This window comes from Lonchura striata, chromosome 1 (assembly GCF_046129695.1).
Source record: "Lonchura striata isolate bLonStr1 chromosome 1, bLonStr1.mat, whole genome shotgun sequence".
NCBI lineage: Eukaryota > Metazoa > Chordata > Aves > Passeriformes > Estrildidae > Lonchura > Lonchura striata.
Genome location: NC_134603.1, coordinates 132,395,065 through 132,418,486, shown reverse-complemented (window position 1 = coordinate 132,418,486; position 23,422 = coordinate 132,395,065). Strand labels below are relative to the sequence as shown.

Sequence of the window (23,422 nt, the reverse complement as noted above, 5' to 3'; positions counted from 1 at the left end):
GTTTTTAAAAAAAAAAAAAGTTATTTGACCTTGGGACATCTCCATACTAGAAACATGCTTAACACAGTGTACTTACTCAAATAATGTGATTTTGGCACTGCTAGATGATTTTTTTGGAGGGTGCGGAAAGGAGTGTAAAGCAAGAATAGGAGATTGTAGCTTTTAATTGTTGAGAGGAAGCAAAGTCTAGGTTTAATGATGGGTTAGTGGAGATTTTTCATTTACAGAAAAAAAGTAATTTCTTGGGGAGATGGGCCTCATTGTTACCAATTTGATTCTGACTCTTGAAAGGCTAGGTGGGTAAAACAAGATGCAATCATATGTAGCTCAAATAAATGTCTCAGATGCCAGTTAATTATAAGAATTAGCAATATGATATGTCAACAATACACTGAGCTGGCCTTTCCAGATGCATTTCAAAGTCAGAATTAACATTTGACACCACTTCAGCATTGTTAGCAATTCACCTTGCATTCTGTCACATAATTTAAAATGCATTACAAAAAATTGTTCATAAGTGGGGTCTGCAGGACGAGGTCTAGATAGGTTTATAACAGACTTTGGCTTGCTTGAATTAACTAAAAAGAGCAATTTATTGAAGATTTCTGTTCGTGTGTCTGACTTGCTACTGATTTAGACCCTGTTTCTTCTTCATCTTTATACAGGGCTTTCACAGAGGTTCATAAAAAACAGCATTATGAAACTTTAGTGAATTTAGGATAGGTTAATATATTGTGAGAATTTTTACATGAGTCCTGAAATTGCTAGTTGTAAGTAGGTTAAATTGCTAAGGATTACAAGTTAAATTCAATATTTGAGTTTTACAAGTAAAAATAAGGATGTGAACATAAGATAGTGCCTTCAGAAACTCAGCTTGAATATGTGATTGGTTTGTCAGGGAAGTCCTAAATCCTGCACTTCCAACTGATGTATGAAAAATACTTTGATAAAAAATTGGTGGAAACTAACCTTGTAGTGCAAGGAACAGGGCATTGCATTCCACCCACTGTGTCACACTTTCCATTTTAGGTTTGAAAAACAATCTTTGTCTAAATATTGCTGACATGCTTTCCTCATTGTGACTGTTAAGTAAACAACCAGTGCTTTTGGGTGTGTCCAGGTTCTGCTGAGTAATATATGAGAATTAACCACAGCAATATACTTTCAAATAGGAAAAAATCATATTTAGTAAGTCCTACTAAAAAAAGAAACATACTAGAGCAGTTGTTTGGCATCAAGTGTTGCAGCAATGCTGTTTTAAATGATTGTTAATTTGGCTGTTAAACTCACAAAGCTCAGAAAATAAAAAATGACATTGCATTTTTTTATGTGTTCAGGTGGGGTTTTTTAGAGATGGAAAGAGAGCACCTCTGTGGGCAGACATAGCCATGGGTTAGTCTCTCAATAGGAGAAATAAACATTAGCAAGCTCACATTTATGTTTTCACCTTTTTTTACAAGATCCTGCAGTGTTGTGGGAGGGGCTGGAGTGGCATGACGTTAGTTTCATTGCAAAATTATGAGCTTAGAACTACAGGTTTTTCATGTATATGTGATGACTTAATTTTCTTCAGTTCTGTCTGGTTTGTGCAACAGTATCATCTTTGGATAAGGCAGCGAGGTGACCACGGTGGGCAGTGCTCACTGACGTGAGGCTGCTGCAGGTGCTCTGTGCCACTGGGCAGGGGACTGGGGTCTAGTGTCTTCCACATCCATCAGCCACACATTACTGCAGCTTTCAGCTGGAGGGCATGGATTAAACAACTTCTGTGTGATTTATTCTGAGAAACCAGTTTTCCTTACTTTCTCTGAAGAACTGCAAGGACCCAGGGAAGATGCACCCCACCAGGGTGGCCAAAGTCCCGTCCTGCCCAGTCAGGGCACCTACAGCTCTGGTTCTTGGTTGCTGCCATGTGCAAACATTGAATAATTCCTGCATGCAAGCCCCTGTAGATTCTGATCCACTCTGCCACTGAAGCTGGTTTTGGGACCTAGCCTATCCATGCTTTATTATGTCACAGAGCCAGCACAAATATTTTCCTCGGCAAGTCACCATTATTTAAGGGACCCTGGCTGGCCCCAGCTTTGTAGGGGGGGATCATAGGGATACAAGAGCTTGAAAAAGAAATTTGCCATTCTAGGTAGCTGCTCTGTATTCCAGCTAAGCCCTCCAGGCTTTTTTTTTTCTACTACAGCAGCAAAACATCCATCTACTAAATGCTTTAATTATTTGCCCAACACAAAACCACTGGACTTTATCATTTCTTGACTTTCATTAAGAAGTTCTCAAAAAAACCCACTACCCCTTGCCCCGAAAGCCACGTGCCCCACTTGCCTGTGAATAGCTAGTATGAAAATAAATGTTACAAGCTTTAATTCTTGTGACAATTTTGGCAGTGATTAAATGAGAAGCATGCATTAAGGGTGAAAGAGAAACTGTTAGAGGAAACAGGAAGGAAGTGTGCACAGTGTAGGGTTGATGCAGAGTGTGCATTGCCTAAAGTTCTCTTCTGCCTCCTTGGGTAGTGGATTTCTTCAGGGACTTCATCTTGCATTTGTCATTCTTTATATTAATTTACTTTTGTTTTCTTTTTTTGAATAAAATAGCTTGTTAGTTGTTCTTGAAATTTATATTTTTTAACATAAGGACTTAACATTGGTGGAAATAGTTTGGCTTTTAGTGTAGATACTGCAAAAGGCTTATTTTCCTACTTTTCAGAGTATTTAAGAACCAATTAATTGCACATTAAATTTTTTGCTCAAATGAAAACTTGGGCAGATATTATCTACAAAGCAACGCACAAAGGTCTATAGACATAATTGACTATCCTATGGTAGAGCTGTGATACTTTGGGCTAGTTTTGAGGATTCAATTTAAGTCAGCAACACTAGGAGAAATCCACAAACCCAGCAGTACTTCCAGTTAAAAGTTGTGGATGTCTGAGGTCACATTGCAAAAGCCACCAAACCACAAGTGACAGCAATGACTGACCATCATTTGCTTCCTCTAGGATACTTAGGAGCACTCTTTATGTTTAAGAGTCACAGTGTCTGAATTTTTAAACACACAGTAGTGTGTTTTCTTTTAGCTTCCCTATAGATTTCACATGATGTTTGCCAGATTCAGATTCATTGTTTTGGCTTTATAGGTACTGCAGCCTATCTCCTCTTTAGGATTTAATAGCATTGGTAGAAGAGATCAAAAATTGATAGATGCCTCAGGGCAAATTTATTAACTAAGCTACATTTAGGTTTTGGGGAGGGGATGGTTGTTTGTTTTTTCATTCAGAATGGTTAGATTTTAGGTTACATGTTCAGTTTAACAAAGATGTTTGGGCTAAACTGATTAACTATTTCTTATCATGCCTATCATAAAAGGTACCCTGGACTCCAAAATAGAAAAAAGAATTTTAGGATTAATTTTGGAAGTAAAGCATACATACCAAATGAATTCTGTACAAAATAAACATAAACAAACTGCTGCTGAATTTAAAAATTGATTCAATGAAATGTTTGCCTATAAATACTTTATATTGTTCAATTTATTATATATTCATTAAAAGTCAATCAATATTAACTTTTTATTTTCTTTAATTAAAATTTTTGTGTATTTTTGAATTCTGAAATTATTTTTTTTATTCCTGTTCACACCATCATCCTAAAAATGAGAATTCTAATTAAATTGTGTACTCACACACATGTACATGTATGGGTATCTTAATTATGAAAAGATACATAAAGTATTCTGGATGGAAAGTACCAATTAAAATTAATAATGTACATTCTTCCATGTACAAATATATCCTAGATGGTGCCACAAGTGCTCAGGCAGCAAGAACAACTAGCCCTACTATAGGGCATACAGAAAAACTAAAGAGAAAACTTGCAGATCTTGGGTAAGCATTTTTCATATTTAAAATACATTTTCTTCTTCATTAAAAGGATTGAAAGTAAAATTTCTAAGATGTTTCCTGATGTTGTCTAATGTTCTTATAGGGCTCCCTTGAGAAGGAGTTCAAGCAAGGGCAAGAAGCGGAAGGAGAAAGAAGCCATTAGGGTGGCCTGTGGCAGTAGGTATGGGTGAGAGACTGGGGATGTGAGAAATTGGGTGCCAGAAACATTGGAAAAACCTAATCATCCTAGCAGATGGAATATTTACAGTCCCACTGTCTTCATAAATAAGTGTTAAGATTTGAGATAACCTGAGATTACAAACCTAGATTTCTTGCCTCACAAAAGACTGACATATAATCCAAAGATACTTGGACATATATAATGTCATAGAATCATAAAATTTCTCAAGCTGGCAGTGACTCACAAGAATCATCAAGTCCAGCTCAGTCACTGCTGCTGTGGCATCCACTAATGGGATTTGCAGAAATAGATTTTCAGAGCAACCCTACAATATGCACCCAGTCTGTTAATAATGTCCATGAACCAGAAACCTTGACACAATTCCATTTTTTTTTAAGCCTCCCTGAGTGAGGTTGAACAGCAGCTATTCCCTGCAGCCTTGCAGTACCCACACTAGTAATGCTTTCAGAAGGGTTTTTTTCTGAAGATAAGCATCTTAAGTTGAAAAATAGGAAAAATGCTGACTGCATGTCACATCAACAACTTTCAGGCAAAGAATTGTGAATTCCTTGTGAGATCTGATTAGACAACATCACCAGCATCAGAACTCTGAATAAATAAATGAATGTGCACAACTACAGGAAGCAAAATCTGCAAAAGCTAGTGTAGATCTTTACTGAAGGCCTCTCCTTACATACCTATGAGTCTGACAAGATCACAACATGATACCTGGTTCCAGGTATGAAAGACAAAGTCAGGAGGGCTAAGCAAACTTAATATGTTCCAAAAGTCTAGAAAGGACATAACAACTCAAAAGCTCCGCACATAACACAATGCAAAAAAACCTACATGATAAAAGAGCTATTGGAAGAAAGCAAAGTTTGACTGCTATTCAAAAAAATATTGTGGTGGAAAATCTTCTGCACCCATTCGTGCAGTTTGACTGACACTCTGCTATATGGAGAGCCAGTGACAAGTACATTGTTAGCTCCATAAAATCAGAAAAGCAAAAGAAACCTTCCTTAGTCCCTCAGGCACACTGTGCTGAAGTGCAGTATTCTGTCTCAGCATACATTTGTACCTTTGTATTCTGCAAATATCTGGCAGTATCTTCAGTGATCTTAGGCAGCAGTCATCACCTCTCTGCTGGTGTCAGAAAACCTGTCCCAGTGCGTCTGCTCGCACTGACATGGAGTCAGTGACACTCAATGCTGGGTTTCCCTAGTGACAGGGAGAGGCTTCTTAAAGCCAAGTCTCTGCACTTTGTGTGGCTGTGAGGCAGCTATTGCCCTTAGCAGGGTGTTAAGACATTTTGCAGCATTTAGATACCAAGCCACAGGGTGGGGGAAATTAATATGTACTTCTTTATATGACCTTGAATGACCCTTATGCCAACACAGGATGTTGCAGATGTTTGTGAGATTTCACAGGTGTCTTCCTTAGAGAGAACATATCTCAGTGTAGGGATTAGTTGCTTATTAGTCAGTTAAATCAGTTCTTTGTCTTGTCTTTTAATATTTCTTTAATACAGTTCAATAACTCAATTACATTTGCTAAAAGCAGAGTTTAATATTGCTTTCAAAGTTGAAATTTATGAGCGTTTGTCATTCTTACTCAACTTCGTAACTGGAGTGTAACTGTTTCAGCATAACTTTTTAAACAGGTATTTCCACTTCTTTTGTTACTAACTCCAAAGCATTTGCCTCTCAAGAAATGTGAGGATGTTCTCTACAAGTCCAAAGCTGCACAAGCTCTTTGAAAGAATGAAGATGAGGAAAAGACAGCATCCTGTTATAATTATGTCCATTACACCAACTGATTGATATAGAATTAATCATGGTGTCAAATGAGTGTTGCATGCATTATTTTGCCATTTCCAGAAAGCAGCACTCAGGATATGTAAATAAAATCCCAAGTTATTTTCTGAAACTACCACTAATGCTACAGATATGAAAAAATACCCCATTTAAGTAAGGAGCATATATTTCTCTGCCTGAAGTTAAGTGATTTGGGCATTTGTGTTCACTTAATATGTTCAAACAAGATTAGAGGATGAGAATGAAGTAAAGGACTGGCTCAGATGCAACCACCTTTTCTTTTAGTTGCTAAATGGAGTATTTCGTTGCTGAATGCTACACGGATTGTCCTTGTGCTTCCATAGATGGGGGGTCCTTTGACAGCCTCACTTTCATCCAAACAGAAAAGAGATTTCACAAAATATGTGGTCTAACTAATTATGTTAATAATGATTTGGAAGCTGTCCAGAAGGTAGATGTTGAGGTAGATGTACCTATGCCCCATTTGCACATGGCTGCTAAGAGCAGTAGGATTTTAATACTCTGAATAGTATATATGTTGATGTAAATAATATGATTCTGGAAGCAGACACTTTGCATAATTATTTTTAATTTATGTACTGTACTAATGATATGTTATATATATATATTCCTTATATATAAGGAAATAAAATTTAGGCATAACATTAGAGGTGCTATAATTTAGACATTACCTTTGACTTGATTACTGCAATCTTTGTTATTACAAAGAGAGAATCTGATAAAGTCCCATAGGTGTTTCTTTCATTTTTCTCCATCAATATTCTTAATATTTAATTAATTTTAAAGCAAGATTATAGTACTTCATGTGTATTTAGCTGTTGTAACAAAGGAACATCTCCATAGATGGATACAGATGCATCTGACTCATTCTGCCTGTGCTCAAAATTCAAGCCAGATCTTCTCTGGGAACCAGGGCCCACTTGGGTCAGTGCTGAGTCTAATGATTTAATCATGCTGAGATACCAGTGGGGCTCAGCAATGCACAAACACAACGTGTGGCTTCTTGACAGGAGCTGGTTCTCATCCGAACAGTGGGAGTAGAGGCATTTTCAGCTGGCATCTGTCTCCATTTGCTGGGTGTACGTTGTCTTAAGAAAGCTTGAGTTAGAAAAAGAATCAAAAGAACATGCTTTTTTTTCCTTTCACTGAAAGAGATATTTCAGGCATGCCCCTACCAGCTGCATGCCACTCAGTTCTTTAGTCACAGCTACAGGGAATGTCACTCTCTACAATTAACTGCCTCTGTGGCATTTTGTTTCCCCGTCTTTTATAATCTAATGCATATTCCTGCTCCCTTCTTTTAAACAGGACTGTCAAAGAGATGCTGCAGAAGCCAGCAAACACTAAATCTTTAGCAGAGCGATCCTCCTCTCTCCCACACTGTGTACCATTCACATGGTATGGAGAGAGCGGCAAGGGATCCAATTCTTCCAGCAACCTGCCGTCGCCTACCAGCTCAACTGAACCTTCCTCTGAAAATTTAAGCCCAGCTAAAAAAGGGTCAAAGGTAGAAAATAAAAACTACCTTATTCCCACTGTGTTGAGTAGCATAATTGGCTTTGTGATTCTGGAAAAAAGAACAGGCCAATATGTGACTACTACAATAAACAGTGCATGGTGTTCATTGTACGGTAACAGCCCATCCAAACAGAACATCTCTGTCATTGTACCATTCCCTGTTCTACCTTTTTTACTTTGTCTTAATGTACATTATTCCAGTAAACTAACTGTGGTGTGCTGTACCGTAACAAAATCAAGTGGTGCCAGTGGAAATTAGCATTTGGATCCACTGAACAAATGCTAGATTTGTGCATTCAGTTATAGATCTTCTCTTCATTCTTCAGGACTGGTAGTGGGAATACCCATGTTCAAATGAGGTGTTTGCAAGCGAAGAAATGCTGTATGCTGTCAGTCATCTGCCTTTTTTCCCCCAGTAATGAAATCTGTTTGTCATGCATGCTGGATGTTGGATACAATTCTCTGTATGAAGATGCTTGAACTGTAAATATGAAATATTGCAATTTAATACCATCTGTGTGATTCCTTTCTATGTGCATGCATGTTTCAGCATGACAATTCCTTAAATAACCCTTATGAAAATAAGTATTATACTTAGCTTTCTCATGTTTGTTTTCACTTCTGGAAAATATTTCTTTGCCTGTAACTTCTTATGACTTATAGCAGCTGATTTTTTTATATTTGTCTGGTAAAAAGAAACAGATATTGTTCTCAACTTTGTATAGGAATATGAATCAGAAATCTAATTTCTCTGTCTTCTACCACCAAATGCATGTTCACAATAGCAGTTTCCACAGGCTTTTCATACTTTCTTGATGCCAGAAGCTGGTGATGCATTACTTCTGGTGTGCTCTTGGCTATGCAAGATCATAGCTGTTCTTGTGTTACCTGGCAGGGAGAGCAGCACAAGGTTTACAGGAGTCTGAATCAGATTGATAGAGAAGACCACCAGTGAAATCTCTTAACAGAAATAATTTGCTTACCTCTTCTATTTTAGGGAAAAAAAATTAGACCCACAAATCCTATATATGTATCGAAGCAAACATTGTTTAAAAATAGTTTTCAAATGGGGGAAAAAGCACACCCTTTTAGATAGTATTAGGTTCAGATTGTAGGGGCTATCCTAATTATTACCAGGCCTTGGCTATCTTGTGGCTTTGCTGTAAAAAATTAAATTTGAAAAGTTTATAATCATTGTAAAGCTAAAGCTTGCAGAAAAATACAGGTGAAAGAAAAATCAGATTACTTAAAAAAGAAAAATATGTTTTTCACACAACAGGAGGTAGAGCTGTTGAACTCCTGGCCTAAGAATGCTGTGTGGGCTAAGCAAGCAGCTAAGGATGCTGCTCAGATTTTCTTCTCCTCTATAAAGAGCTGGGAAGAACAGATCAGGAATTCTAAACGTAGGTGAGAGGAAAATCGTCACAAAAATATTCTTATGTTCTCTGTAAAGTTTGCAGGCTCAAGAGTTTCTGTACTGCTATTCAAGCTTTCAAACACAACATGATACCAATATTTAGTTGGATTTCCAGCAAAAGTAAGAGGACCAACACTTCATATTTTTGGAAGTCTTCCTGTTTACTGGAAAGAAAGGTCAAATATTTGAGGGATAGATAGAAGGATAACTTTTTTAGTGTTGTTTCTCTTGTTTCAGTTTCTAAAGTGAAGATCAAAGGTGAATTGGATTTAATGCTCATTTAGATGTTAGAGAGTAGAGGTCTCTATTGTCAAGTGTACTCAAGTTAAATGGAATATCATAGTGTCCTTAATCTTTTATATATTTTGGTTTTTTCACTGTTCTCCCTCTAGTGTGAAATACTTGTTAATTTTTGTCTTATTCTAATGGTAATTTTGTTGTATTCCTGAAAAATATGTGCCTGCTTTTGCTATTATTTTCTGTGAGATGTGATGTGTCTCATTCCATTGTTAAGAAAAAACAGGGTTTGTTTTATGGTTATTAGTTCAGTAAATAATATTCAATATCCAAAGATATTTGTTATTTTCAGTTTCAGTTTTTTTTCTAAAGGCATAGGCAAAGAGGGAGGATCCTTCCACTTTTCAAGGAGATTATTTGGGATTCAGAAGTGGATTCACAGCATCTTCGCTTTGCTATTTCAATAGGACTTTTCACTTCTCTCTGTTCATTAATTCTCTGTCCTATTCTTTGTGCTGCTGCCTGTGCTACACTTCTAATATTTGTAGGACAGCAAATGCTAGTGATTGACCTGCAGAAGCAGTAATTTAGCTCCAGGCTGAGGGCCAGCATCTTAAGAGTCTGGCTATTGCTTTTAGACACCTTTAATATTCATTGAGGCATTAAGCTGGCAAAGGTGTCTCATGGAGTAAAGAGTGGTAAAAATACTGTGCATCCTGTAAATAGTACCACTAGAAAACATTAGGCTTCTTCATGTGTATTGTGATTTGTTTGGTAAATGATTAAAATCACTCCTGAGCTATGCCAACAGGGAAAACAGAAAGCAAATTTCCCTTTTAGATGCATCTAAACAATAATTTGTTCATTCTTACTCCTCTTTTTCTCCACAGAATTTCACATTCAATGATGATTTCAGTCCCAGCAGCACAAGTTCAGCTGATTTGAGTGGTTTAGGAGCAGAACCTAAAACACCAGGCTTCTCACACTCCTTAGCACTGTCATCAGATGAGGTATGCGGATGAAATTGTTTAATTTGGGAAAAAGTTGTTTTCTTTTTCCTATGGAATCTTGCTTTATTACTCAAATAATGAAGGAAAGGTTTTAGGCAGTAGGATTAGAGACAGAAATTAATCTTGGTTTATGAATTTCTAAAGTATGTACATATGGACATAGATACAGATATAGATATAAATACACTAAACTAGGCCTGGGACAGTTTTGATATACCAAACATACAGTACAGTTTGGTAAATGTAGTTGAGATGTAAGGCGCCTTCACCTACCCCAGTTTTTACCCTGGTAGAATGACGTGTACATGCAGTAATTGTGTGTCACTGTACCTGAATGTGTGTGTATTGATTATAACGTGTATGTCTTAATCCACTTTGCATTCTTTGTGCTTGCTTTGCACAGTGGATTTGAAATCAATTACTCCAAACCAGAGTTTTTTCACAGAATTATAAAAAGACATTAACCTCATAAATTGGTGACATATTTGAGCTGAATATAAAGTATTGAAAACACTCTTCTTAAGATACTCATTTTGTAACTCAATTGTGGGTAAGGTTGTACAGTTTGACAGTAGCTGACAGCACATCCTGTGGAGTCAGGAAATTTGTGCATTTGTTCTTTTACAAACACTCCATAAGAACTTCACATTTTTCATGTGTGATTTGAGCCAAATTGGTTTTACTAGAGAGGGAGAACTTGAAGTATCTGTAGCTTCTATACCATTTTTTTGTTGTTTTGATGATAGGTAAGTTTTTTATTACTGCCTGCATGGTTTACTTGGATTTAAAGAATGAGAGCTGTTCCGTGCAACTCTGTTTCCCAAACTGCAAGTCTACAAACCCAGCCATTCTTTTGAGGTTGCTTTTACTGCAGGTTCTTAAGGGCAAAAATTTATAACAAAAGGAGACAGCATAGAGGTCTGCATATGTTGTAAATTACTGAAAATAGCGAAGTCATCACTTGCACTTTATTTAGTGTTAGTACTTTCTTGATAATGTGCTTCATTATCTTGCCATGTTTGATTCCCCTTATGTATTTGATTGTGGCAATGTCCTGTTCCGAATGATATTGAATTAAAACCTTGAAAATCCTTTCATTTTGTGTGTTCAGTTCTCTACTTTATTACTTCCAAAATACCAAGCCTGAGCAGGTCCATAAAAATGAATGTGTTTTCTCCATCCTCTGCTGTGTGCCAAATTGCTGCCTCCAGATGAGACAGCACGTTCAGCAAGAGCTGCCCTGGAAGCCTCCCTGGCCACGCTGGGCAGGGAGGAGGCTGGTGCTGCTCCTCAGCCTTCCACAGTGCATTGCTGCAAGCACTTCTCCACTCTGGCTTCCTGAGGAGCCCCATCAGCATTTAAAGAAAAAGAAAAAATTGAAGGGTGGGGAGAGAACCCAGTTCTTGCAGTCGGTTCTCCTCTAAACCTCTTTGCTTCTGGAAATAATTCTTTTTAAAGAAATCTTGTTGGTTTTAAGTAGTCATATCTGTTTGCAAACCTTGGTGCTGCCATTGCCTGAACTTTTACATGCTGTTATGTGTTTGGTATTTTGTTTCTATAATGCTTTTCTTTCCTGTTTCTTTGTTGCTCCCTCACTCAGAGCCTGGATATGATTGATGATGAGGTGAGATACTAGCGTGCCGTTGTGGTGAATCGCGTGGCAATGTACTGTCTCTTTTGCAGAGTCACATTTCTTGTCTTGTGATGGGTGGCAAACGCCCTTGTTGGCACAGAACACACAGATGTCACTGGCTCCTCTTTCCTTGTCTTGAGTTTCCCTCTCATTGCTGGGAGTTTTCAAGGCCACAGCAAACTGCAGGTTTTGTGGTATGCTGGAAGTGGGAGGATGGTCAGTGTCAAAGCAAATCTACCAGACCAGGCATCAGCTGTGCTGAGCTCATGCTGGCAATAGCAGAAGAAAAAGATAGTGTCCAGCCTGACAACTGGACAGCCAGAAGCTGAGAGAGCTCCCAGCATCATCTAACCTGATTTAAAAGCTTCTCTAACAGCAGACAGCTGCTGCAGCCTGTAGCAGCTGCTTTGCTGACTACAGCCAGGACAGAATAGCTTTTCTTTCAAGCCCCACTGGCATACCCTTGGGTGGAATAAAGTGGCAGAGCAGGGACATGGGTCTGCTCCAGCAGTTGACACCACACTTGTCCTTTTTGGCAGGGTTTGTGCTCTCACACACAGCAGCACAATGTGGTGAGAGCAGGGCCAGGGTGTGGGATCACTGCGTGTCCTGTACCACTCCTCTGTGTCATCTCATACATCCTCTTCCATAGACAGTATCAGTCTCGCTAGCTGTTTGGTGTCATCACTTTGAACTCTAGAGTGGTTTTCTGAGGGTTTTATTTTCATTAAGATCTGTGAATGAACCCAGGAAGTGGAATGCACAGTTCATTGCATCCTTTAGAAATCTTCTAATTTGAAGGAAAAATTCTTGTGAGGGAATGGGAGCATACATGGTTTGAATTGTGCCACCTGGCCATTTCAGTCCCTGCTTGGGTTTAAAGGAAGGCCAGTTCCTTTTTCTTCTGTGATTCTATAGTTCTTCTATGATTCATTCTTAGGTGTCTGGTTAGATCAAGATGTAATACAGCAGTGTGAAATTGTTATTATTGTAGTGCAAAGACAGTCCAGATACTTCTGCTCTGATGCTGGCAGTTTGTGCAGAAAAATGTTGTTACTCATATGTGTTACCCTTTAATAATAATGTGGAACATTTTTGTCACAGATCCTTGACGATGGACAGTCTCCAAAGCACAGTCAGTGTCAGAGTCGTGCTGTTCACGAGTGGAGTGTGCAGCAGGTCTCCCACTGGTTGATGAGCCTGAACCTTGAACAATATGTTTCTGAATTCAGTGCCCAGAACATTAATGGGGAGCATCTCCTTCAGCTGGATGGCAGTAAGCTCAAGGTAATTAACTGGCTGGGCTTCAAGATTAACTATAGTAATTTTCCGTCACCACATCATCTCAAAGGCAGTAAGAATTCATCCAGAAAACAGCAAATCCTTGTGTATGGAGTCATGATAGGCCAAAATAATGAACAGAAAAGTATAAAGCCACAGCAACAGTTGAAGAAATTCCCATATGCGCATGGATTCAGAAGCTTCAGATATGCAAGGCTTTTGCTTTGTGAAAATTCTTGGTGTATATAATGTACCCATATTTGCATGTGCAAATCAAACAGCAGTGTGTGAAAGTGGTATTTGCATGCACATATTTCTCATCCAGCTCTATTTTGTGAAAGGGGGATTCTGAGAAGACAGTCAATAGACATATCAGAAATAGCAAGGGAATAATGGATTAATGGGATATGGGAGGCATAAGCTGATACCAGTTGTAGTATGTTAGAACTAAATACAGTTTTGATGTATAAAGTATGCATTGTTTCTTGTAGTAAAAATATGAGCCTGCTTCATAAAAAAAGGATGGAATTGCAGGAAGCTCAGTAGGTCTAAAAGTCCAAATTTGGTATTTCCCTTCTGATTTTTCTAGTGGCACTTCACTAACTCTAAGTGTCTTAGAAGACTGCAGGTGAACTTTTGACTAAGGCAGGGCAGCTCTTGTTCTATGTGGACTTACATTATTTTAATAAAATTGTTTATTTGTTTTATTTGATCAATGAAATCAACGTAGGTGGTGGAAGTGATGTCTCATCTTTAATATTCTAGAAGTAGAAAGCATGAAGTGTGGTACTTGCACATCAGTGATGTATCTGAGTCTGTTACTGATTGATTTCGTTGTTACAGTCTTCTAAGGAGAATTACTACTAGAATATGAAAATAAAACGTGATAAATTAAAGTATAAGAAATTCTTCTAAATTTTGTTTTCCCCACCTCAGGCTCTTGGTATGACATCTTCCCAGGACAGAGCAATCATTAAGAGAAAGCTAAAGGAAATGAAAGCATCCTTGGAGAAGGCTCGCAAAGCTCAAGAGAAAATGGAAAAGCAAAGGGAAAAGCTTCGAAAGAAGGAACAAGAGCAGCTACAGAGGAGATCAAAGAAAACAGACAAGTGTTCATCAGATGCAACAGAGGGCACTAATGAGCAGTCATAAGCAGAAGAGCTGCTGTGTTTGGCAAGTGGAGGCATGTCAAGGAAAGAGAAACTCTTACCCACTCTGATGCCCCTTCAGCTTTCTTGTGTTCATCACCCAAGATTGTGTACAGAGACACAGCTGTACATAGAATGACTAGGAAATTTATATTGTGTCATTTTCTTTCCTGCATATCCAGTTCACGCTCATTGCTGTTGCCATGTGAAACAATCCCAGCCCCTCAGTTTGTTCTGTCCTTGTTGACAGCTAACAGATTTCATTTTTGTGTGGTGGTGTTTCCTTCCAGACTGCTCTTCTCTGTTGAGCTTTGTGTGTTTGGTCACTTTAGTAACCAGCATGATGCCGAGGAACATGTCCACTGCTTCACCTCCTCTGAATAGGATGGCCAGTCAGCATGGCTGGGGAACATTTCTTCAGCTGGATAAAAGGAGTTGTGCTCTGTCTGATAAGATCTGACTTAACTTTCTGACTGGAAGTTAATCTTCTTTACGGTGTTTGGATACTCAGTTCAGTCTGCTGGAGTAAGTTTTATCTTGCGTCAGTACCTTCAAGCAACACTGCTCTGAAAACTGTTCAGTGACTTCTTATACACTGGAGATAAAGACAGGAGAGTCAATATTCCCCCTGGGTAAAAGACAGGAGGTGAAACTCTTTCTGTTGACTGTACAATAGTTAATCCAGGAAGGAAGCAAAGCCTTAAATGGTTATGTGGGTTTACATAGAAATCTGAGGATAACATTTATCCTTTAGATATCTGAGCAAGGATGAATTTCTAACTAGAGCACAGCATAGAAATCTGTATAAATTGTATTGTACTCCCAGTGTGTAGGCAACTTTCTTATACCACACTCAACTTTTTTTTCATGTGCTTCGTACAGGAAACTGGGTTTATTTCGTTTCAAGTTAGTTTTTCCCCAGGAAGAACACCACATCTTCAGATTCATTCTCCAGTCAGTAAGCACTGGGAAAATAAGCTTTGTGCTGTGCTATTACGAAGCTGGTATTGGAAGCAATTATCAGACTTGAGTTTGCTGTAGATTTTGAGTTTTTACAGAAGTGCACTTTAAGAAGAGGAAGATGAGTGATCCTGGTTAAAATTAAATTCAGTACATTCCTGTTAAGGGCAATGCTGCCACGGAGGTGATGGTTATTTAATCCAAAGCTCCCACGCTGTAACTGTTTTGATTGTTATATTTAAAGAACATCCAACCAAAACCTGAATTTTGGGCTTTGCCTGTAGAATGTTTTGATGGCTTAGCAGTGGTCATACTTCAGGGATTTCTGGGGTGTGTTGAGGCCATGGATGAAGCCTGCTGTGTAATTTTGACTGTGACTGAAGCAGTGTATGGTGTTACTGCCTCAACAACAGTACTGAAATGTGCAGTATTGCTTCAAAAGAAGGGACAGACAGTGGGCAGATCTCCACAACAAGGAGCTGCTGGAGCAGCTGCTCCAGGCAGGAGCTGACTGCTCCACAGTCAAAGCTGACTGTGTACGGTGGAGAGACGTCACTTCCCACTCGTGCAGCCTGCAAGTGGCAGTCTTCATCTAGCTGTGCAAACCCAGAAATTGTTTAAGATGGTGATGTAAAGTTAGAATCTTGAACCTAAAAATGCCAGCCTAGAATTGAAAATTCCTCTGAAGAAAATGTGTGTTTTAGTTTGGCTTGGCTTCTCTTCTGCTCTGTACTTCATGGCATTCAGATTTGTGTCTGCAAAGTTCTCTGAAACTCAGATTTGGAACGCTTAGGGTGCACTGTTAATAGTTACATTTCTCTTGATCCTAATAATTTCTTTGGCATGTAAAATGGTCTGTAAACTGAGAGAGCCTAGTTCATTCAAAATTAAGAGACAACAGATCTACTTAGCATTAGCTTTATTTTTCCTTCCAATTCCAATTTCTACAAATTTTTGATGTAAATTTTATTCAGATCTAAAATTGAAATTACCATAAGATATACTTGCTGATATTTCTAAAGGCTTGTGCTACTTTTCTTGAGATAAACCACCAGCAGCAAAATACACCTGCTTACAAAAAATTACACATTGCAGTAAATCCTTCTGTGTTCATTCATGGGAGAAAAATTTTACAAATGTTTAACAGCCTCGTAAAACTAGCATTCTTAGAGGTCACCTGGAAGAAACTGGAAGTTTAATGTTTTAAATACAATGTTGATAAATGCATTAGATGATTATTTTCTTTTTAAATTATGTTTACATTGTAGTAATATTTAAGTGGTTGTATATAATAATCTAAGGCAAGGTCTCTGTTTTACGTTCTTTTTTTTTATTTAGAAATCAGAGCAGACTGCTTGGCATTACATATTGAGTTTTCATTCTTGCTTCTTAAAATGGTGCCTAGTTAATCTCTTTGTAAATCATGTTCTTACTCTGCAGAATAACTAATTCAACTTAAGTCATTTAAGTATTCAGGGGATTTTTACTGCTTTGTGATAATGTTATTTTGTTATTCTCAGACCAAAAACATAAACAAAAATACAACTTAAAAAAAACTAGTGGGTTACATTTAAGTTAAAACCATTAAAATGCATTATGATCAATTTGTGCAAACAAAGGAAACAGAACAATGACAAGAGTTTTGCTGTTCTTTCTGTGATAAAAGATTTATGTGGTTCCTTTTACGAAATATGGCAACTCAATCTTGGGAAGTGCAGAAATGTCACCGGATAACAGACGTGAAACACAGTTTGAAACTTTTCTTGCTATTCTATAGGACTTGTAAAATTGTGTTGCAATTTTTTCCCCTTGTATTGTATTATGATTTATAAGGAAAAAAAAAGGATGGCTGTTTCATCATTCTTAACTTAAACTTCCTGTAAACCAGTGCTAAGTCAGACTAATGTGGGGCTGGCTTAATGTAACATGAAACAAATTTTCTGTGCTGAATGGCTGGACTGCCTTTTTCACAGTTTGGCTCACCTGCAGGCATAATGTCGCCTATATTGTGTATTTATTTGTGGAGCTACAGCTCTTTTGATGAGGCTAACTTGCCTGGCCACCAGTGAGCAGGCAATGTGGTGCTTCCACACCTCAAGACACGTGCTTGTGTTATCGTTACACCTGGGTGGCTGCCCCAAGTTATTTTCTCCCTGCTTAGGGTGGTAGGGCAGTTCTGTAAACTCTAGTTCTGCTCGTTGCTGCAGTATTGCAAGTTATGAATATACAGAGCCTCTAAAAAGGTGAAGAATGGAGAGTTAGGAAAAAGTACAAGTATTAAAAATAGAGAATGAAGTGTACAACACTGCAGGTTACTTTAGTCCTAAAAACCCTAGTGCTTATTTTGAGATTGTGAGGAGAGCAGTGGCTCCTTGTTCTGTTCAAATCAGCCAAACATACTAACATTCACTTCCAGCTTGTATCTTCCCATTTCTTCACGGGTGGGTTTCTGTACCCATGCAGCAGCCTGTTAAACTCCCTGTTGGGTTTCAGTCTGCCCAGAGAGACCAGGGCCAGGGATGAGGAAGGAGCTGCACCCCTTCACTGCAATGCACAGAGCGTTGCCCACTGTCTGCATCTCACCCACCCCCCTGAGCAGGTCCTGGTGGGGGTTGCTGGGGGTGGAGCCTTTTGAAGATCATGGGTTGGAATTACACAGTGGAACAGAAGCCAGTAATAAAAAGATGAATGGCATTAGATGTTTGTATTTCAGTGTATACAAATACTTCTGTATTTTTTCAACTTCTCAAAATTTTTTTGCAATGGCATCTCTTTTGCTATGACTGTAGTCTGCTGCAGGGATACCACAAGAATGTAACTTTTACTAGAATTACTGAGCAACTTTCCTCTAATTTTTGCCAGCCCTTAGCTGTCATTGACATTCAGAGGTGCTTGACGCCTGAGATCAGGGTTCCTCATACTTTATTGCTTCCATCAAAGCCTCCTGTGCTCCTGAGCTGCTACACCTTCACCTCCTGGCCCATGGACCAGTAAGAGGTGGGCAGTGTAATTTTTGAGAATTAATTGTGTTCCACTTCCAAGAGAAAAAAGAGAAAGAAAACGCCACTCTTGCATGTAGTGCAGAACACTGTTCTACAGTAGTATGGAAGAGGATCATCATGTAGTTGGGTGTCAGTGTTCTAGCAAGGAAACACATTTTTTTGTGGTTTTAACCCAAACTTTGATTTGTATTGGAGCAATTTCAGCAGTTAGTTTCTGAGCAGGAAGATAGGTGAAATCCAAGGAGACTTGCCCACTCACTAGAGTGGAGTGTGGGTCATCTGCAGATGGCTTTTTGTCAGCCTTCCTGTGGATTTTTCTGGACCTGTGAAACTGCTTTTCAAAGCTATAATATAGCTTAGTCATGACATTGAGCCCTCCAAACCCTCAATATAAAATGAGCTTTCTGTTACTAACCAGCTGTACCAACTGGTATTTTCGCTTTTAGCATTAAGAAATTGTTTAAAAAATGCACATCTTACAGAAAGGTTTGGTGGTAGTGCCTTGGGTTGCCTGTTTCTTTTGGAAGTGTGGATTGTGTTAAGAACCAGCAGTTTGTGAAACCTGCTGAGTTAGGCAGGTCTCTTCTTCCAAAGAGGTGAGGAGGGCTCACAGCTCATGAGGTCAGATCCAACTCTCGTAACCTGGGAGCCTGGGGCTCCTGCTGGGTTTCCAGCGGGACCTTTGCCACTGCCACCAGTGGAAGTGGATTTGGGCCCCGTGCAGAAGTGTCTGAAGGAAAGGGGAATCTCAGGGCACCAGACATAGGAGTAACCAGCCTATTTGGAAGTGAAGAGTGCACAATGAACATCTTCTGACTCTATACTTTTCCATACACATTCACTCAACAACTGCTTTCATATTTTCCAGTCATACTGCAACGGTATCTCACTGGTCACTGACAAGTGTTACACATATTGCTAGAAGACCAGGCAGCTAAAAGACTAAAATGCACTGTGCTTACTGTAAAAATTGGCTTCTTACATTGCTTCTTTTTAATGGTTAAAGAGATAGTTGTGCTTCAGATTTTTTCCTTTTTCTGTTCTTTTTTTTAAGGAGGTCCAATGTATATGAAATGCATGTTATCCTGAACTTTTTGTTTGTACATCTTGGTGTCTGATCACCTGCATGAAGGACACAGTAGTGCCATGTCTGAGCTTGTTCTCTTGTGCTTGGTTGATATGAACTTCTCTAGATTGTTGAGTTTTTCCCAGGATAACTTTGTTTAACATTTAGTTATTGGGAGGCATCAAAAGAAAACATCATGGTGGCCCTTTGTTTTCTTACAGTTGAAATACAAACAACAAAGCTTTGTGGTTTGAAGTTAATTTGTTAGTGTAAATAAATTTCTTGCCAATGAGTATTATTGTTGTTAGACAACGAATGCAATAAAAAGAGAAATCCTGAATCTTTATTAGAATTTGTAACGAGTCCTCACTTTTCTGCCCTTTTCTTTGTCATTCCAGAAGAAATAATAAATGGTGAGGACAACCAGACAGCTGCATGGGTCAGGCTAGGGGATCAGGGGAATATATACCTTGCCTTGTTTGTTCTTTGCTTCCTTCTACTCAGACAAAGATTATTTTAATCCCAGTTCTTGGCCAAATTGGCATGATTCACAAGCCCCCAAGCGGGTCTCATTTACACTGTAACTATGTAGAAAGAAGTAAAAAAATATATCCATTAAGGAAAAAAATGGTCTTTTTTCTTCATATGAAGGTGAAGTGTAGCATGCAGTCTTCTGCTGCTGGTTGATGTAAAAATAGGCTGCTTTCATGTTGATACTGGTCAATGTTTGTGTTTAAAAGATCTGGATCGATTTTGTTGCATAAAAACATACTAGACTCAAGTGTAAGTTATTTATAATGGACATTTTACACATTCAGAGTACAGCAGTTCTTTTACTGAGTATGTTTAATAAGTCTTTTATTTATTTGATTTTAGTAAAGCATTAAGTTAGGGAAAATCGAAGGGCACAAACTGTGCAATTTGTATAGCCATTTCAGTGGATTTACATCTGGCAGAATCTAGGCCAAACACTGTGCACTTAATCTGTCTAACCCAGTTTGTGGTTCCCAATGACTGAAGCATAAATCTTACCTTCCACTAATACAGGCACCACCTGCAAGAAGATAAAAAAAATCGTCAATTCATAAAATCATTATCTTAATTAGAACAGATATACTAAGATGCTCCGGGTCCACAACTGACATGCAAAATGTGTCTGCTGAGCAGCTCCCTAGGCCTGGAGCCATCTATACATACATGTTTTTCTTGTCTGTGCACGTTGCCTCAGATAACTGCAGCTGGCTTTCGGAAATGCCCACAACTGCTCCAGATTCTACAGCATGTTAAAGATGATGGGTAATGCCCTCCTTGGGCTTGCAAACCTGGATTTTCCCTGTGCAGGTTACTTGGTAATTGGGAGGCCAGGCTTGAGCTGCATCTTCCACCGCTGCTGTTTCTGCACTGAGGCTGCCAGGCGGTAGAAGCTGTACCCCAGCGTGGCTCTTGCTGCACAACAGCTGCTTGCTGTCTGTGTCCTGCCCACCTGAATTCTGGTGGCCCTGCTGCAATTCCCACCTCTGTCCTGCAAGGCTGGGATACCTGTGGAGGAGGTTGGCAATGGGCTTCCTGCCCTCCTCGCCTCAGGTCAGAATGTTCCTGTCAGTAATAGTAGATAGCTATGATGTCTCTCAAACGCTGTAGGAAAAGATAAGGCCCCCTCACTTGCCCATGGTTCCATCTGTAGGCAGACCAACAGGAAAATTTTCACCACAGGAGCAGTTTAAACAGAAAAAAAAAGTCAGTGGTGACTGAAGACAGTCTTGATTTTCTGAAAGGCCAAAACCAATAAAAAAATAGAAGTTTGACAAGCTCCAACAACATGTAGATTTGCTAATTTGAAGATGTTTTAAGCAAAGTAAAATGTGAAAATAATGTTTTGGTGGGTTACCTCTGCACTGCTGAGGGAAGTGGCTGTTGCCCTTCTACAACCAAAGAGTAAATCCAGGACCCACAGAGGGACTGATTGGCATTTCAGCTGCGTCACTGCTACTGATTCATGATGTAACTCTTTAGAACACAGCACTTCAGAACAAAAAATGGCACAATCCTAGAATAATCACTGTAGAATGCTGGGCTACTCAAATGAGTGAATAGCCCAGCCTCTCCTTACTATGAGAATTTCCTTCAGAGCAGTTCTTTCAGCTTGGCCTCTGGGAATGATACCTGTTCTTCAAGGCTGAAAATGGATTACAAGTTCCTGTAAGAAAGTTCACCACTTAGGAGGGAAGCTGAAAGTGTCCTGCAGGGAGAGAAGGAAGGAGCGGCAAAGCCGGAATTAGGTAATGCCAAAGTGCAGCGAAGGGATGAGACAAAAGCTGCCCTCATTCAGGGTTGGCTCTGCTCTGTGGAAAGGCTGCATGCCATGGGCAGCAAAAGGCTCAGAACTGTGGTCCAAACAGATGAGTCCTTGTCACAAAGCCAGTGAAACCTGGGCAGTACTCGAGTCCCCAGATCAAATGAGCATTTTGGAGAGGAGCTGTAAGCACAGTTTGTGCACAGACCTGCTAATGCAGAGCCAGCCCCCATAGACAAATCAATTAGCTGTGTGATTTACTGCCACCCAAGTCTGCCCTCCAGCCATCACTGACCCTGCAGTGCTGTTGGGATGCAAACATCACAAATAGCAGGGGCACTGTTGGGGTGTGGGTGGTGTGAGTGTCTGCTGTGCAGCAGAGGGGAGCTGCTGGCCTTTGGATGGGCCATCATGCCACTGGCTGTTCTTCATCCTCACGCAGCTCTTGTGCCCAGGGATGTGCCTTACACCACGGTGTCTGTGCCAGCAAGCCAGTGGTGGAGGGCTTGGGGTGGAGCAGAGGCTTTCTGGGGCAGGAGGGGATGTGGCAAGAGAAGGAAGTGGGATGATGCCCTCCTTCCTGCACAGAGGCACAGCCCCGGCACAAGCCTTGGCACTGACTTTCTGCTCACTAGAGCTGTCCTTTTTGCTCAGGAAAGGAGCAGTTACTCTTTTCCTACCAGTGGGTGGAAGCCATTAGGCTTGTTGAAAAGGAAAAGGAAAGGTGCAGGAGCCAAGAGGTGTCAGTACATACATTTACTGTTCAGGGCCCCTGCTCAACCAAACCTCAGCCTGCAGTACTGCCCCTTCTCAGACAGAACAGCAGAACACAGACAGAGGAGAGTTTGCACATATTCTACATCCCATCTCAGTGTTTGGGCCACTACAGAGCAGGTTAGTTGGTCTGTCTTAAAGGCAGAAGCACTCCTGTATTTTCTGGACTTCCCATGTACTCTTCAGGTTAGAGGGGCTGTGGCTGATGCTGGAGCAGAGGCAGGAGGGAACAGCAAAGCCAGCTTAGCAATCAGCACCCAGGAACTGGCTCTGGCTCTCTCCTCCCATGCTTGCACTTCAGGAGCAGCCTGTCTTTTTTCTGGAAGAAACTGCAGTGGTGGAAGAACTGCAGTGAGGAAAAGCTACTGCATCAGCTGAAGGATGCAGAGAGGCCGGTGGCCCTCAGGGACATCTGTCTGGTGGCAGCATTTGGAGGGGCTGCCAGGATGCTGAAAAGGGCCAGTGCAAGCAGGTGCAGGCAGCACAGTGGCAATCCCAGCAGGAGTGATCTCAGATGTAACACAGAGCCTTTAGCTGAATGTCAGCAGCTCTCACAAAACTGGAGAGCTGTTCACAGGTGGAAACTCAGAAGAACAGAAAGTACAGCAGGAGCTGCTCTGAGGGTAAGGGCATCTACACTAATGCTAGAAGAGCTCACTCCACGAGCTCCAGCTTCAAAGGACACCGAGTTCAGTTCATTACAAATGACTGTTAACATCATCCCAAAAACACCAGCTGAAGGAAACCTGGGGGGATTTTGGCAGTGCAAAGTGTCACTAACTGATGCCAGGTAAACATGAAGGGCTGCCTGGTGCATAGCAGTGCTGCAGGAATCAACTCCACACCAGCTGAAGTTAAACACAGAACGTATGACCATGGCTCAGGGGAGTCACTGCAAAGCACCCAGAAATGCTCCCTTTGTGGTTACAGACAATAGGAACTGCAAATGCACTTCCTGCTGAAGGTGTGCAGGAGGTGTTTCCCACTCTTTATGAGAAAAAAAAAAGCTTTTCTAAACTCCTTTTGAAAGACCCAGTCAGAAACCTCTCCACAGTGATGCCCTACTCTTTTCACATCCGATTAAAACAAATTTATAAAACTGAACAAGGGAAATGGCTTTAAATGGGAAAGGGAAATGAATGAGACTGAAATGACATTTATTCTCCTTCCAG

At 39.9% G+C, this 23,422-nt stretch overlaps 1 protein-coding gene across 5 annotated transcripts in view; it reads left to right on the top strand.

Moving 5' to 3' along the window:
• Positions 1–19,535, top strand: part of PPP1R9A (protein phosphatase 1 regulatory subunit 9A) — a 130,603-nt gene extending 111,068 nt beyond the window's left edge. For 2 of the 5 annotated variants that reach the window (XM_021538387.2, XM_021538386.2), the window contains exons 14-20: positions 3,808–3,895; positions 3,996–4,073; positions 7,220–7,418; positions 9,974–10,093; positions 11,694–11,717; positions 12,831–13,013; positions 13,944–19,535. In XM_021538387.2, the coding sequence (XP_021394062.1) occupies positions 3,808–3,895; positions 3,996–4,073; positions 7,220–7,418; positions 9,974–10,093; positions 11,694–11,717; positions 12,831–13,013; positions 13,944–14,159 (908 nt within the window). In that variant the 3' untranslated portion in view covers positions 14,160–19,535. The remainder of the gene's footprint in view (positions 1–3,807; positions 3,896–3,995; positions 4,074–7,219; positions 7,419–9,973; positions 10,094–11,693; positions 11,718–12,830; positions 13,014–13,943) is intronic. The other 3 variants (XM_021538389.2, XM_021538390.2, XM_021538391.2) reach the window with 3 other exon arrangements.
• The last annotated feature ends 3,887 nt before the right edge of the window (positions 19,536–23,422 follow it).